This window comes from Mobula birostris, chromosome 8 (assembly GCF_030028105.1).
Source record: "Mobula birostris isolate sMobBir1 chromosome 8, sMobBir1.hap1, whole genome shotgun sequence".
NCBI lineage: Eukaryota > Metazoa > Chordata > Chondrichthyes > Myliobatiformes > Myliobatidae > Mobula > Mobula birostris.
In genome coordinates, this window is record NC_092377.1 from 16,307,801 (window position 1) to 16,321,130 (window position 13,330).

The window sequence follows — 13,330 nt, forward strand, 5'->3', positions numbered from 1 at the left end:
TGATTCTGATTTGGAGGAAGTGATAAATCTTGGTCTTGCTCTTGATACATGAATTCACAAAAATACTCCTATAAATATTAAAATAAAGAATGATCATGTTGCAAATTGTCACCCAATAATTATTTTTCCCCCTCACAGATCTATAATGAGTATTTTCTCAGTCTGGTTCTCAAGCACTGATGTCACTAACGTTCCAATTCGTCTGGGGAGAAGGGGGAGCGCGGGTGGTGGTCGGAACGGCGCAGAAGATCTCGCGAGACTTCTTTCCGGGGAGGCAGCGCGAGAGAGGGGGAGAGAAGACGAACGCGAGCCGGGGGAAAAGAACTCTCCAGTAACGGACGAGCCGCGAGACGCGTCGTCGGTGACGTCAGGAGTTTTCCCCTCAAAGTCAACAAGAACAGGAGCAGCTGGAGTTTCAATGTGAAACAATTAGAAATATATAAATAATTATATATATATATTTTTTTTAAATTTTGGGGGAAAAGAAATCATCCTCCAGAAAAGTAGCGCAGCCGATCCACCCCGAAGGAGAGCTCCAGTGCGGTTGAGTCGGTGGGTGGGCGAGCCGGCCGGCGCTGCACTGAGGCTGAAGGTAGGTGAGGAGGATGGAGATGTCTGGGTGGGATGGGAGATGGAGCCGGCCGGCGGGCCGGCTTGGCCTGGGCCGGTCACCCCTCCGTACAGTGCATTAAAAAAAACAATATTGTCTGTGATATGTGGGAGACTTTGTATTCGTGAGGGGAGGAGGGAGTGGGGATGGTGGAGGAGGAGGGGTTTCTGTTTCTGGCCTAGCGTGCATCAGTCTCCTCCATCACCATAACTACTACTAACTAACCTCAGTAACTTTGGAGCACCAATTGCGCCGGTGGGGTCGGTAATAACTAATGCATTGATGTTGGGTTGCAGACTATTTTTTCCCCCCAAGGCGACTGCAATTTATCTGAATGGGAAGAGGAGAGGAGGCGGCGGTGTATTCAAAAGCCGCTTCCGAAAAAGATTGTACAGCATAATAAACAGAATATGCGAATTGAATGGAAAATAAATAAAGCGACGAGACTTGTAATCAGCCAGACAGCCCTTCGCACTTTCACCCGATACGATTTATCTTTTATAATGAGATGCTCAAACACACCAGTCCGATTCAGCGACAGATTGATTTTGTCCGAATGCTTTTTATGGGGGGTGGGGGTGGGGGTGGGGGAGGGAGAAGGGTGGGAGTGGTGGCGAGAAAACGCATTTAGGGTTGCTGTGGGTGTTTTTGTCTTGGTGTTATTTTTGAGATAATGTAAAATTAAATACATTGCTTAATTTATTGGAAGTAAATGGACTCGGGTGGAGGATGTAACAGACTACGTCTACCCAGCGTCTGCTGTAGGAATGTTATGTCTCGTACAAATGTTAATTTAAAAAAAATGCCATCGGCCCAAATGAAGGACTAGTACATGTCAGGTTTTAAAATGCTTAATACTATATGAGCCTGCCATGATACAATGTAGGGGTGGAGTTTAATTAATGTATTGATGTCTCCAAAAGGCATCAAAAATTAATAACTAAACTCAAACCTTTTGTTGTAAAATTTAATTTTCCTCACCGAAGAATCCTGCTGAAATGTTGCAATTCCACTATTTAAATATTTGAAGTAATTCACAGAAACAACGTAATTGTATTTATTTACAAAAACACTTATTTTGGCAAAGCAGCTTTCAGATATTAGATCAGATTAAATCAAGTTTAACAATGTATGCAGCCCTAAATTATTTGTGGCCATTTGCGAAAATAGTTTTTCTCAGTCCTAATTTTTTTTCTGGGTAAATCTGTCATTGAAGTATCACAAGACTAAAATTGCGATATGATCGTTTAGTGCGTCAATTTTCGTGTTCAAATTGTGGTATTGTTTTCGTGACAGCGGTAGCTATCGGATTGGAAGACGGCTTGAGGAAATAGCAGTGGGAAGGCAGAGCCAGTCCAAAAGACGACTTGCTCGGCTAGCTGGGCTCTGAAGGAACCGCGGATATGAGCGATATAACCATTGTGAAGGAAGGATGGGTGCAAAAAAGAGGTAAATTTGGCATTATTTAAGTTACTATCTAGTATCACGCACGAATGGGAACGAATTATCAGGCTGGATGAATGGAGGGTGGATAGCCGAAATAAGTAACCGGTGTAGTTTTGAGTATGCAAACGTTACGGCAGCGTGTTTTCGACGCTGACGTAACCGGCATAATACAAGCCAAATTATTCTTTTTTGATTTGGAGTGTTTTTCCCCATTACTTAAGCTGAGATTTCGATGGGGTTTTAAAAACTTGTTTTCAATCGCGCCAACTCTAATTGCGGATTTGTAAGATAATCAAAATAGGAAACAGATCTGTTTACATATTAGTTTTGGCTTGGATCCATTGTTTCTTTAGTGTTCAGTTGGTTTAGTGGTAATGTTAGCAGTTGGTCCTTAGTGGCATATATTTATTCGCTTGTGTGATCGTAAAAATAGAGTAAGTGATTAGGGAGTTTGGAAATAACAAAACAATTTCCTGTTTATTTCAGAGTGGCTAGGTTCCCAGTGCTGGGCTGTGCATTTGCCTAACGTGGCATGTAATACCTAGTGTTATTATTTAAAAAAATGGGAACCTAGGATAAAATTGTCAGTTTATTATGAACTATGGTTAGAAAATGTAAGAATCACTGGCATGGTAATAGTAAGTTTATTATTAATCTTGGTAACAATGCTTTATAGATATAAGTGCCAATGTTTGACATTGGTCTTGAACGTTGCTTAAATTTTTTTTGGCAAACCTCTGAAGTTGTGCTTGATTAGGAATGCTTTGTTTTGTGTTTTGGAAATCAATTAGAAAAGGTTTTTAACATGACTGATCTGTTGTAGGATGATGGTACTTGACTGAGTTATAAACTTTGAGAAGAGATGTGATGTGCTTGTGGTTCATGAGTTTTTAAAAAAATAAAATCAAAAGATTTTATCGTCTTAATTATCAGCAATCCTGTTGGATTTCGGCTTTGCCTCTGTTGTATTTATACTGTCATTTAATTTGTTGCTTTAACCTCTTGCAAGTCATGGAATTATGAACTGTTATAGAATTAATGTTAGTGGAATATATAATTAGAATTTCCTATTGTAAAAACAAACTGTCTCAGGAAATTAATCACGTGTTTTTTGATGCACCCATAAATAGTAACTCAGTAACTCAAACACTGAAATCTCAAATTACACTCTTAAAGAAAAAACCATTGTTGAAGGAGATTGCTCATCATAGATAGTGAAATGTAACTATTTTGTAAGATGTCTGCAAAAGAAATTGTATGGAAGCATGACCATGTTTAAGACCTCGAGGCATGATTGTAATATGAATTCTTTGAAACATTGCATTAATTCATTTGCTTTGTCCAGCATTTTATGTGTGTAGCAGTAGTTAAGTTACGAGTTGAGCTTTAATTGTTTTAAATATTTGTATCTTAACATTATAAGTTTGGAGTTGAAGTTTAATATTTGTGTGTATATGAACCACACCATATATGATTTAAAGAAACAAGTTTTTACTGTAATGCTCAACTAGCTTTCCTTTAACTATTTCTTAAGTATTTTGTATTGTCTCTTTTAATCTTCCTACATGTGATATAGTGGTTTTAATTTTCACATTGCAGTAATAAGACCATTTGGCCCATCATCCCTGTGGCAGCACCTTGAAAGAGCTATAAAAAGTTGCTTTGCATTTCTGCTCTTTTTATAGTATAGATATAGAAACAGATTCTGTGACTCATTAATGTCAACCAAGTTGCCTGAGTTAGTCTCATTTGCCTGTGTTTGGCCAATATCGCCCTAAACCTTTCCTATCCATGTAGCTGTCCGAATGTCTTTTAAACGTAATTGCTCCCACCTCTTTCACTTCCTCTGGCAGCTTGTTCCATATGCCCACTGTCCTCTGGGAGGGAAAAGATGTCCTTGAGGTCCCCTTTAAATTTTTCTCCTTTACCTTAAATTTGTCCTGTATTTTTAGATTCCCCTACTCTGTGGAAAAAGTCTGATCATTCACTTTATCAGTGCCCCTCATCATTTTATTAACTTAAGGAACATTACCCCAGGCTATTTGTCTTACGTGCACCTTTCCCAGTTTAGTAACATCCTTTCTGTAGCTAGATGACTGGAACTATATAGAGTACTCCAAATTAGTCTCACCAGCACTTTGTACAGTTGTAACTGACATCCCAACTCTTGCACATAGTACCCTGACTGATGAAGCCAAGCATGTCAAACCCCTTCTTCACCAACAAGTCTACATATTTTACCACTTTCCTATATTTTTATCTCTAGGTCTCTCTGTTCTACAACTCTGCACAAGGTCTGTCATGTACCACGTATGTGTTGCCTTGGTTTAACATGACAAAAGACAACACTATGCATTTGACTGAGTTAAATTTCAGCGGTCATTTCCTTAGCCTGCTTTCCCAATTGATCTTGATCATGTTTTAAGTTTGGAAAACTTTTATTGTTCACTATACCACTGATTTTGTTGTCATGCATTCTCATCCAAATTGATAATGGGCCCAGCACCAGATTTCAGAGGCTTCTAATCTGGAGGAAAATTCCTCCACTGCCACCCTCTGAATCATTCTAGCAATCCAATTTGTATCCAGTTGGTTAACTTTTTCTGGATTCCATGTGATCTCACCTGGACCAGTCTATTCTGTGGGATCTTGTCAAAAGCCTTGCTAAAGCTTATGCAGACAATGCTTACTACTATCCCTTAACAAATCTATTTTGAAACTGCATCTAATATCCTTGTGAAAAGAAATTAAAGAACTTTTATTTTTTTTGAGGCAGTGCATTGCTAGAAATTTACTTTCCTTTTTAAAAATGTTCTTCTCTGCTCTATCATCTGCCACAGTTAAGCGGAATGCAATAACTCATAATTTTGTAAACCTCGGTTTAATGTCCCCAGAAATCTGACTTGACAAGAATGTTCTGGGTTCTTTGTCTCTCCACACAAATGAAGCTCCTTATCCCTTTCATTCGTAAATTATCAGTACACACACATAATTAAAAATGTATGTGTGTGAATGGCTTTGGCTTCAGATGTAATCCACTTTCAGAAGCAAAGCCCACATGTGCACCAACCTACCTCATTGTTTTGGCCTGGGATTTAGAAGAGAAAACCAAATAGTTGAGATATAAACCTGAACTGAACACATTATGTAATTTTCTCTTGGACCAAACTAAGATCCAGTAATTTCTTAAGGCAAAACTGAGTATTTCTTACTGTTTTCTAACATTCATCAGTTAGTAACTTGTAGGGTGATCTTTTAGATTAGGTATTGAGTATTCATTGATATAGCAAATAAATCTGGTCTTTGAATGTTATTAAGCAGACTGCTACCATTTTAGTAAATGGCATGAAATGGAATATTCATCCTGCACTCCCTAAAAAGAAACCTGAAAGTAAAAGTTTGCTTAAAAAGCAGACCTGTTTTCTCTGCTGTTTACATAATAATGAAGTTCTACTCTGGTGTCTTGCAAAATTATAAAATTCTCTCAAACTCCTGACGGGCACTATCAGTGTTATGAAGTGTTTAAAGCAGTCTATAAAAGTTAGTTTTTCATATCATTGCAAAACTTTTGTAAGGAGGGAAATACCTGAAGGAATGCTGTAAATTAATAGATATGACAATATCAGCTTTATTAATGTTTCTTGGGATTTTTAAATAAATATTTTATGTTGGGCAGGACCAAGTTAATATGATTTGTCCTTATTATCGGTATGAGTGATCTTTCTGAAGTTACTGGTTGCAGGGTCCTTTAATCGATATTTAGACTGTGATTGTCCAATGTCACTCAATACCAACGATTTGAGTGTGGTACTTGGGCTTTATTAATATTGGCCTATCATTCAAAACTTCAGTAGCGGTTTTTGCTTTGATAAATAATAGATAAGATGATTACATTCTATAAAAGTGCATTCTCACTATGTTGTGATTGTCATAGTGCAATACAACAAAGAAACAGCTTGTTTCGAGTTGGGATATCATAATGAAAGATCAATTTTGAAGTAAAGGATTTGCAAATGGAGAAAGATGGAATTTTTTCACTTGGAGTGTATTTTTAAGAGTTTTTTATTTTGGAGGGCTCTGAAGGCTTAATTGTAGTGCATATTCAAAATGACGATAGATTTGAAATTTTGGATATTTTAAGAATCAAGGGAAAGGGTTAGTGCATGAAAGTACTGTTAAGATCTATGCAAAGTGTGCCAAATTCACTGGAAGGATAAATGAATCATCATTGATATCCTCTCACAGGCCAAAATCCTCAGCAATATGGACGTAAATGATACTGTGGCTGTTTCGTACAGCTTAATCCTTCCTGTGGGTCTGGTGTTGAGAATGCAAGGAAAAAAATGCTGAGTAAATAAAAGAAAAGATTCAAGGATGTGCTCAAAGCCGCCTTGAAGAAAGGAAATGTCTCCACTGATTCTAGGGAGTTCCTGGTTCATGATACCTTTTAAATCAATTGGCATTCAGAATGAAGTAATCATAGAAACATGGTCTATAGTACAATACAGGCCCTTCGGCCCACAATGCTGTGCCAAAGATATACATACTTTGGAAATTACCCATTTTTCTAAGCTCCATGTACAATTGGATCTAACATAGGCTCAGCAGGAGAAGCCAGAGAGTGGTAGTAGATGGTTGTCTCTCTGACTGTAGGCCTGTGACTAGTGATGTGTTGCAGGATTCATGCTGGCTTCATATTTGTTTATCATCTATGTAACTGATTTAGATATGCAAATGATACAAAGGTTGGAGGCTTAGTAGACAGTGAGGAAGTCTTCAAAGCTTGCAAAGTGATCTGGAGCAGCTGAGAAAATGGTCTGAAAAATAGCAGATGGAATTGAATGTGGATAAGTGTGAGGGCGGCAAACCAGGGTAAGACTTGTATAGTGCATGGTAGACCACTGAGGTGTGTGGTAGAATAAGGGGACCTGGGATTACAAATCCATAATTCTTTGAAAGTGGCATCATGGGTAGAGAGGTTCGTAGAGAGAAATTCTAGCACACTGGCATTGTAAATCAGGGTATTTAGTACAGGAATTGTGTTGTTAAAGTTGTACAAGATATTGGTGAGGCTGAATTTAGAGTATCGTGTATAGTGCTGGTCACCTAGCTACAAGAAAAATATTAATAAGCTTGAAAGGGTACAACCATCAGAGGTGCAAAAGGACCTAGGAGTCCTCATGCAAGACTCCCTGAAGGTTAATTTACAGGTTGAGTCTGTGGTAAATGCTAGCATTCATTTCAAGGGGAATAGAATATAAAAACAAGGAGATAATGCTGAGGCTTTATAAGAGACTAGTCAGGCTGCACTTGGAGTATTGTCAATAGTTTTGGGTCCCATATTTCTGGAAGGATGTGTTGTCATTAGAGAAAGTCCAGAGGAGGTTGATGAGGATGATTCTGGAAATGAAGAGGTTAACATATGAGAAGCGTTTGACAGCTTTGGGCCTGTACTCACTGGAATTTAGAAGAATGCTGGGGCATCTCATTGAAACCTACTGAATGTGGAAAGGACTAGATACGGTGAGTGTGGAGAGGATGTTTCCTATGGTGGAGGTGTTCAGAACTGAAGACCAGAACTCCAAAATTGAGGGGCGACCCTTTAGAACAGAGGTAAGGAGGAATTTTTCTAGCCAGAGAGTAGTGAAGCTGTGGAATGCTCTGCCACAGACAGCTGTGGAGGCCAAGACTGGTGGGTATATTCAAAGCAAAAATTGATAGTTTTCTGATTGGTCAGGTCATCAAAGGTTATGGCAAGAAGGCAGGTGTATGGGGTTGAGTGGGATCCAGGATCAGTCATGATGGAATGGCAGAGCAGACGTGATGGGCTGAATGGCCTAATTCTGCTCCTGTGTCTTATGATACTAAGAACATTGACAAGGATGTTGCTGGAAATTGAGGTACTGAGTTGTAGGAACAGGGTGAATAGGTTAGTATTTCATTCCATGGACTGCAGGAGAATAGGAGATCTTTTAGAAGTATAGAAAATTGAAGAATATGGATAGAGTGACTGCATGCTGGCTTTTTCTTCTCAAGTCGGGTGAGACCAGAATTGAAGGCAAGAAGTTTGGGGTGAAAGGTGAAATGTTATAAGGAGAACCTCTGGGATTTTGGTGGGGTGGGGGGAGTTGTCTTTCCTCAGTGGTGTGAGTGAAGTGAATTGCTAGTGGAAGTGGTAGATGAGAATTCAGTTGTAGCATTAGAAATTTGGATAGATACAGCAACACCCACAACACGCTGGAGGAACTCAGCAGGTCGGGCAGCATCCGTGGAAAAGATTGGTCGACGTTTCGGGCTGGAACCCTTCGTCAGGACTGAAGAGGGAAAGGACAGAGGCCCTATAAAGAAGGTGGGGGGAGGGTGGGAAGGAGAAGGCTGGTAGGTTCCAAGTGAAAAACCAGTAAGAGGGAAGATAAAGGGGTAGGGGAAGGGAAGCAGGGAGGTGATAGGCAGGAAAGGTGAAGAAGGAATAGGGGAAAACACAATGGGTAGTAGGAGGTGGAACCAAGAGGGAGGTGGTAGGCAGCTGGGGGAGGGGACAGAGTGACATGGGGATAGGGGAAGGGAGGGGGAGGGAATTACCAGAAGTTGGAGAATTCTATGTTCATACCAAGGGGCTGGAGACTACCTAGATGGTATATGAGGTGTTGCTCCTCCAACCTGAATTTGGCCCCATCATGGCAGTAGAGCAGGCCATGTATGGACATATCTGAGTGGGAGTGGGAAGCAGAGTTGAAGTGGGTGGCTACTGGGAGATCCTGTCTGTTTTGGCGGACGGAGCGGAGGTGCTCGATGAAGCAGTCCCCCAATCTGCTTCGGGTTTCGCCGATGTAGAGGAGGCCGCACCGGGAGCACCGAATGCAATAGATAACCCCAACAGACTTACAAGTGAAGTGTTGCCTCACTTGGAAGTACTGTTTGGGGCCCTGAATGGTGGATAGATACATGTCTGTGAGGAGTTTAGAGAGATATGGTCCAGTTGAAGGTAGATGAGTCTAGGCAGAAGACCATATTGGAGAGTCTGTTCCTGTGTATAGTACTTCATAACTTGATGATAGATTCAAGTGGAGAAGCAGCACTTGAATTGGCTTGAGAATTTCATGGCACACAACCCTGCATAATGGATGAAAGGAGTGTTTCACCTCAAATTATCCACCATCAGCCTCATCTGTAGGAGAATCTGCAATTTCTACAGTGGTCTTTTCAGCTACTTCAAGCCACAAATACTGGAGTGGAAGCAAGTTGCCTTCGATTTCAAGAAGCTATGCAAGGGAAAAGCTGTTGAGTATGAAGATCAGCTATGATCTTATTAAATAGTGGAGCAGGAATGAGGGCCCTGACGCTTATTCTCACTGCCAGCTGACTTGTGATCCTGTGGAGTAATGTCAGCTATACAGAATTGTTGTATTGTCTAGATCATAAAAGAACGCAGTCCAGTGATAAATCTTGATGCTGCCAAGTTCTGGAAATCTTGTGTACTATTGTGGTTATTTTGCTTTCAACATTCAATTTAACAAGAATATGTGAAATGGGGGATAAAAAGTTGATATTGTGTAATCACATTATTCTAGAGCGTTAGGCCTTGACATTAGGTGTAGATATAGTTAAATTGTTCAAATACATGCAATTTGTTTTAATCTCAGTCTCCACTAGTTCTCTCCCCTCCCCCCCCCCCCCCCCCCCCCCTCCATTCTGGTTGCTTTTGAATAAAATGGAAATTAATGAGTTTGTGGAAAACTTGTATGGACAAGGACTGGACAACACTCGACCTCCTTTAGGGAAATGAAGATGGACAAGTGGCTGAAGTGTCATTTCAAGTGAAAGTAATGACTATATTTGTGATAGTTAAAGAGATGAGAATGGTCTAAAAGTTCAGTCCCTAAATTGGGGCAAGGTTAATTTTGATGGTGTTAGAAAAGAACTTGCAAGGTTTGATGGGAAAGACTGTTTGTCAAAATTGAGTGTATCATATTTTCAACAGCATCACAGGCAATAGCATTAGATAAACAGAATTCAGAAGGGGGTGAAAACAAATTACAGTGGATATCAGTTGATTGAACCACCAGTTAATCAGGGCAGCTGCTTATTTGGGGCAACTCTTAAAGAGCAAAAGCTAATTGAGAAAATAGCCAGGGTTTCCTTTGTTTATTTGACCATAAGATATAGGAGCAGAAGTAGGCCATTTGGCCCATTGAGTCTGCTCTGCCATTCAATCATGGGCTGATCCAATTCTTCCAGTCATCCCCACTCCCCTGCTTTCTCCCCATACCATTTGATGCCCTGGCTAATCAAGAACCTATCTATCTCTGCCTTAAATGCACCCAATGATGGTCTCCACAGCCACTCGTGGCAACAAATTCCACAGATTTACCACCCTCTGACTAAAGTAATTTCTCCACATAATAGGAATAGGAGACTGTTACTGAGCAGTTTCTAATGAGTCAGTTGTGGGCACTTGTGTGGCTGTTAGACACTACACTGTACTTGGAGCGACCAGTTTTTAAATAGCATCAGTTGTGTATGTATTCAAAAAGCAGTGATTTTTGTCACTGATAGTTGGAACGTAAGACAATTCAGAACTGTTTTGCTCACTAGCTTCAAGCATTCAGGCTTGGAGATGCAAGAAATGGCTGGGAGTGAAAATGAAACTATTTCACTACTTCAGTAATTTAGGAACTATGAAGAATTTGAAGGTATCAACAATCATCTTGAATGTTACAATGCAAATGAAGAATTGGAGGATGCAACAATTTTTGACTAGCATTATTTGTCTGGCCATTAGACACTACACTACTTGGAGCGACAGTTTTTAAAATGGCATCAGTTGTGTATGTTTGTTATTCATTTGGGCTGGCAGATGCTAAATTAAAAAGCAACAATTTTGACTCTACTGCATGCAAGAAAGCAGTGAAGGTGGTCCAGTATCTCTGCACTAGGTGTCTGCGCTGATTTTGTTCAACAAGATCACTTACAGTCAATCAAAAGAACACAGCTTGCACTGTATGAATTCTGCCATTGATAACTGCTTGGAATTAATACAGTTTTATAGTACTGCATTTGTGTTGGTAATGTTCCAATTTGTTCTACATTTCATTTAAATACGTAGTTTGTCTTTTTTTAATATCACTTAACTATTTTCATGGAACTTCAGCTAATTAGGGCAGCCACTTCATTGGGCCAAAATGTGCTGGTCGCAATGTGTTTCAATTAACCAGAGTCCACTGTGGAGACAATATCGGCAAGAGAACATAACCAAAGCAAAAATCAGAAGTCCTTTGCAGTACAAAGTGATAATATTGCTATGCTGAGGTAGTGATCAGGGCTCTACCAGTCAGTTCAGGAACAAAATGGTTGAAGAGAAGCAGCTTTCTTGAACCTGGTGTGAGGGTTTAGGTTTTGTACTTCCTGCCTGCTGGTAGCTGCAATAAGATAGCATGGCCTGGATGGCAAGTTAAAGGGATGTAAGACAAGTGTATAGATGTTCCTGATAAAGTGAAGGTGAAAGCTGGTGAGATTAGGGTATCCTGGTTGATGTGGGATGCTAAGGCTTTGGTCAGAAAAAAGGAGACGGGTGTCAGGCTCGGATCAGGTGAATCCCTTGAGCTGTAGAAGAGATGTAGGAGTACAGTATAGATGGAAATCAGGAGTGTATAAAGAAATGTTCTTGTTAGTGATTCTGTTATTGTGTCCGGGAACATTTCAACATTATGTACCAGCTCTTCCTTTTTCATAAAGTTGGATTAATCCTGGGGTTATGGGCTGATCACATGCAGAAGAGCCCAGAAGAGATTTTTCTATCTACCTTGGACATTAGTGAATTGCCAGAAGACTGCAGAGTGACTTTTTTTTTTGCCCTTTTTAAGAAGGAATGCAGGGATTAGCCAGGAACTACAGGCTGATGAGTCTAATTTCAGCGGGAAAGTTACAGTGGAGTGGGTGGAGGGATTCTGAGAGACGGGATCAGTTTGGATTTGGAAAGGCATGGACTGATTAGGTATAGTTGACAGTTATGCGAGTGGGAAATTGAGTCTCGCAAAATGATTTTTTTTTTGAAGAGTTGATTGAGGTTGACGAAGATGGTGCGTGTAGACATTGTCTACATGAACTTTAGCAAGGCTTCTGACAAGCCTTGTCAAGCATGGTAGATAGGTTTGGAAGGTGAGGTCACATGGAGGTTGACAATTGGATACAAAATAGCATGATGGAAGGTTGTTTTCTAGATTTGGAGGCCTATGATCAGTGGTGTGCTGTGTACGCTGTTTGTCATAGAAATGATTTGGATGAAAATGTGGATGGCACAATAATTCAGTTTGTAGATGATATTAAAATTTGTGGTGTGAATAAAGTTGTCACTGGGAAAGTAGGCGAAAGAAAAGCATATGGAATTTAACTAGGACGAGTGCAAAGTAATGGGTTTTGGGAAGTTAAACTAGGGCAGGATGTGTTTGGTGAATGACAGGGCTCGAGGAATGTTGTAGAAGATATATCAAAAGGTATAAATACAGAATTCCTTGAAAATGGTTACCCAGATGGACAAAAGTGGTAAAGAATGCACCAAGGCAAGCGTGCCATTTCAGTGTAAGAATTGGGATGTCATGCAATTTGAGTTTTGAGCAGTGAGGAAGGGTTAATTAGCAATCTTGTCGTGAGAGGCCCCTTGGGTAAGAGTGACCATAATATGGTGGAATTCTTCATTAAGATGGAGAGTGACGTAGTTAATTCAGAAACAAAGGTTCTGAACTAAGAGAGGTAACTTTGAAGGTATGAGACGTGAATTAGCTAAGATAGACTGGCAAATGGCACTTAAAGGATTGACAGTAGATATGCAATGGCAAGCATTTAAAGGTTGCATGGATGAACTATAACAATTGTTCATCCCAGTTTGGCAAAAGAATAAATCAAGGAAGGTAGTGCACCCGTGGCTGACAAGGGAAATTAGGGATAGTATCAATTCCAAAGAAGAAGCATACAAATTAGCCAGAGAAAGTGGCTCACCTGAGGACTGGGAGAAATTCAGAGTTCAGCAGAGGAGGACAAAGGGCTTAATTAGGAAGGGGGAAAAAGATTATGAGAGAAAACTGGCATGGAACATAAAAACTGACTGTAAAAGCTTTTATAGATATGTAAAAAGGAAAAGACTGGTAAAGACAAATGTAGGTCCCCTACAGACAGAAACAGGTGAATTGATTATGGGGAGCAAGGACATGGCAGACCAATTGAATAATTACTTTGGTTCTGTCTTCACTAAGGAGGACATAAATAATCTTCCAGAAA

At 40.0% G+C, this 13,330-nt stretch overlaps 1 protein-coding gene across 3 annotated transcripts in view; it reads left to right on the forward strand.

Annotated features, from left to right (window-relative positions):
* The first annotated feature begins 281 nt into the window (after positions 1-281).
* Positions 282-13,330, forward strand: part of akt3a (v-akt murine thymoma viral oncogene homolog 3a) — a 484,690-nt gene continuing 471,641 nt past the window's right edge. For all 3 annotated transcript variants that reach the window (XM_072264837.1, XM_072264839.1, XM_072264838.1), the window contains exons 1-2: positions 282-592; positions 1,907-2,059. In XM_072264837.1, the coding sequence (XP_072120938.1) occupies positions 2,043-2,059 (17 nt within the window). In that variant the 5' untranslated portion in view covers positions 282-592; positions 1,907-2,042. The remainder of the gene's footprint in view (positions 593-1,906; positions 2,060-13,330) is intronic.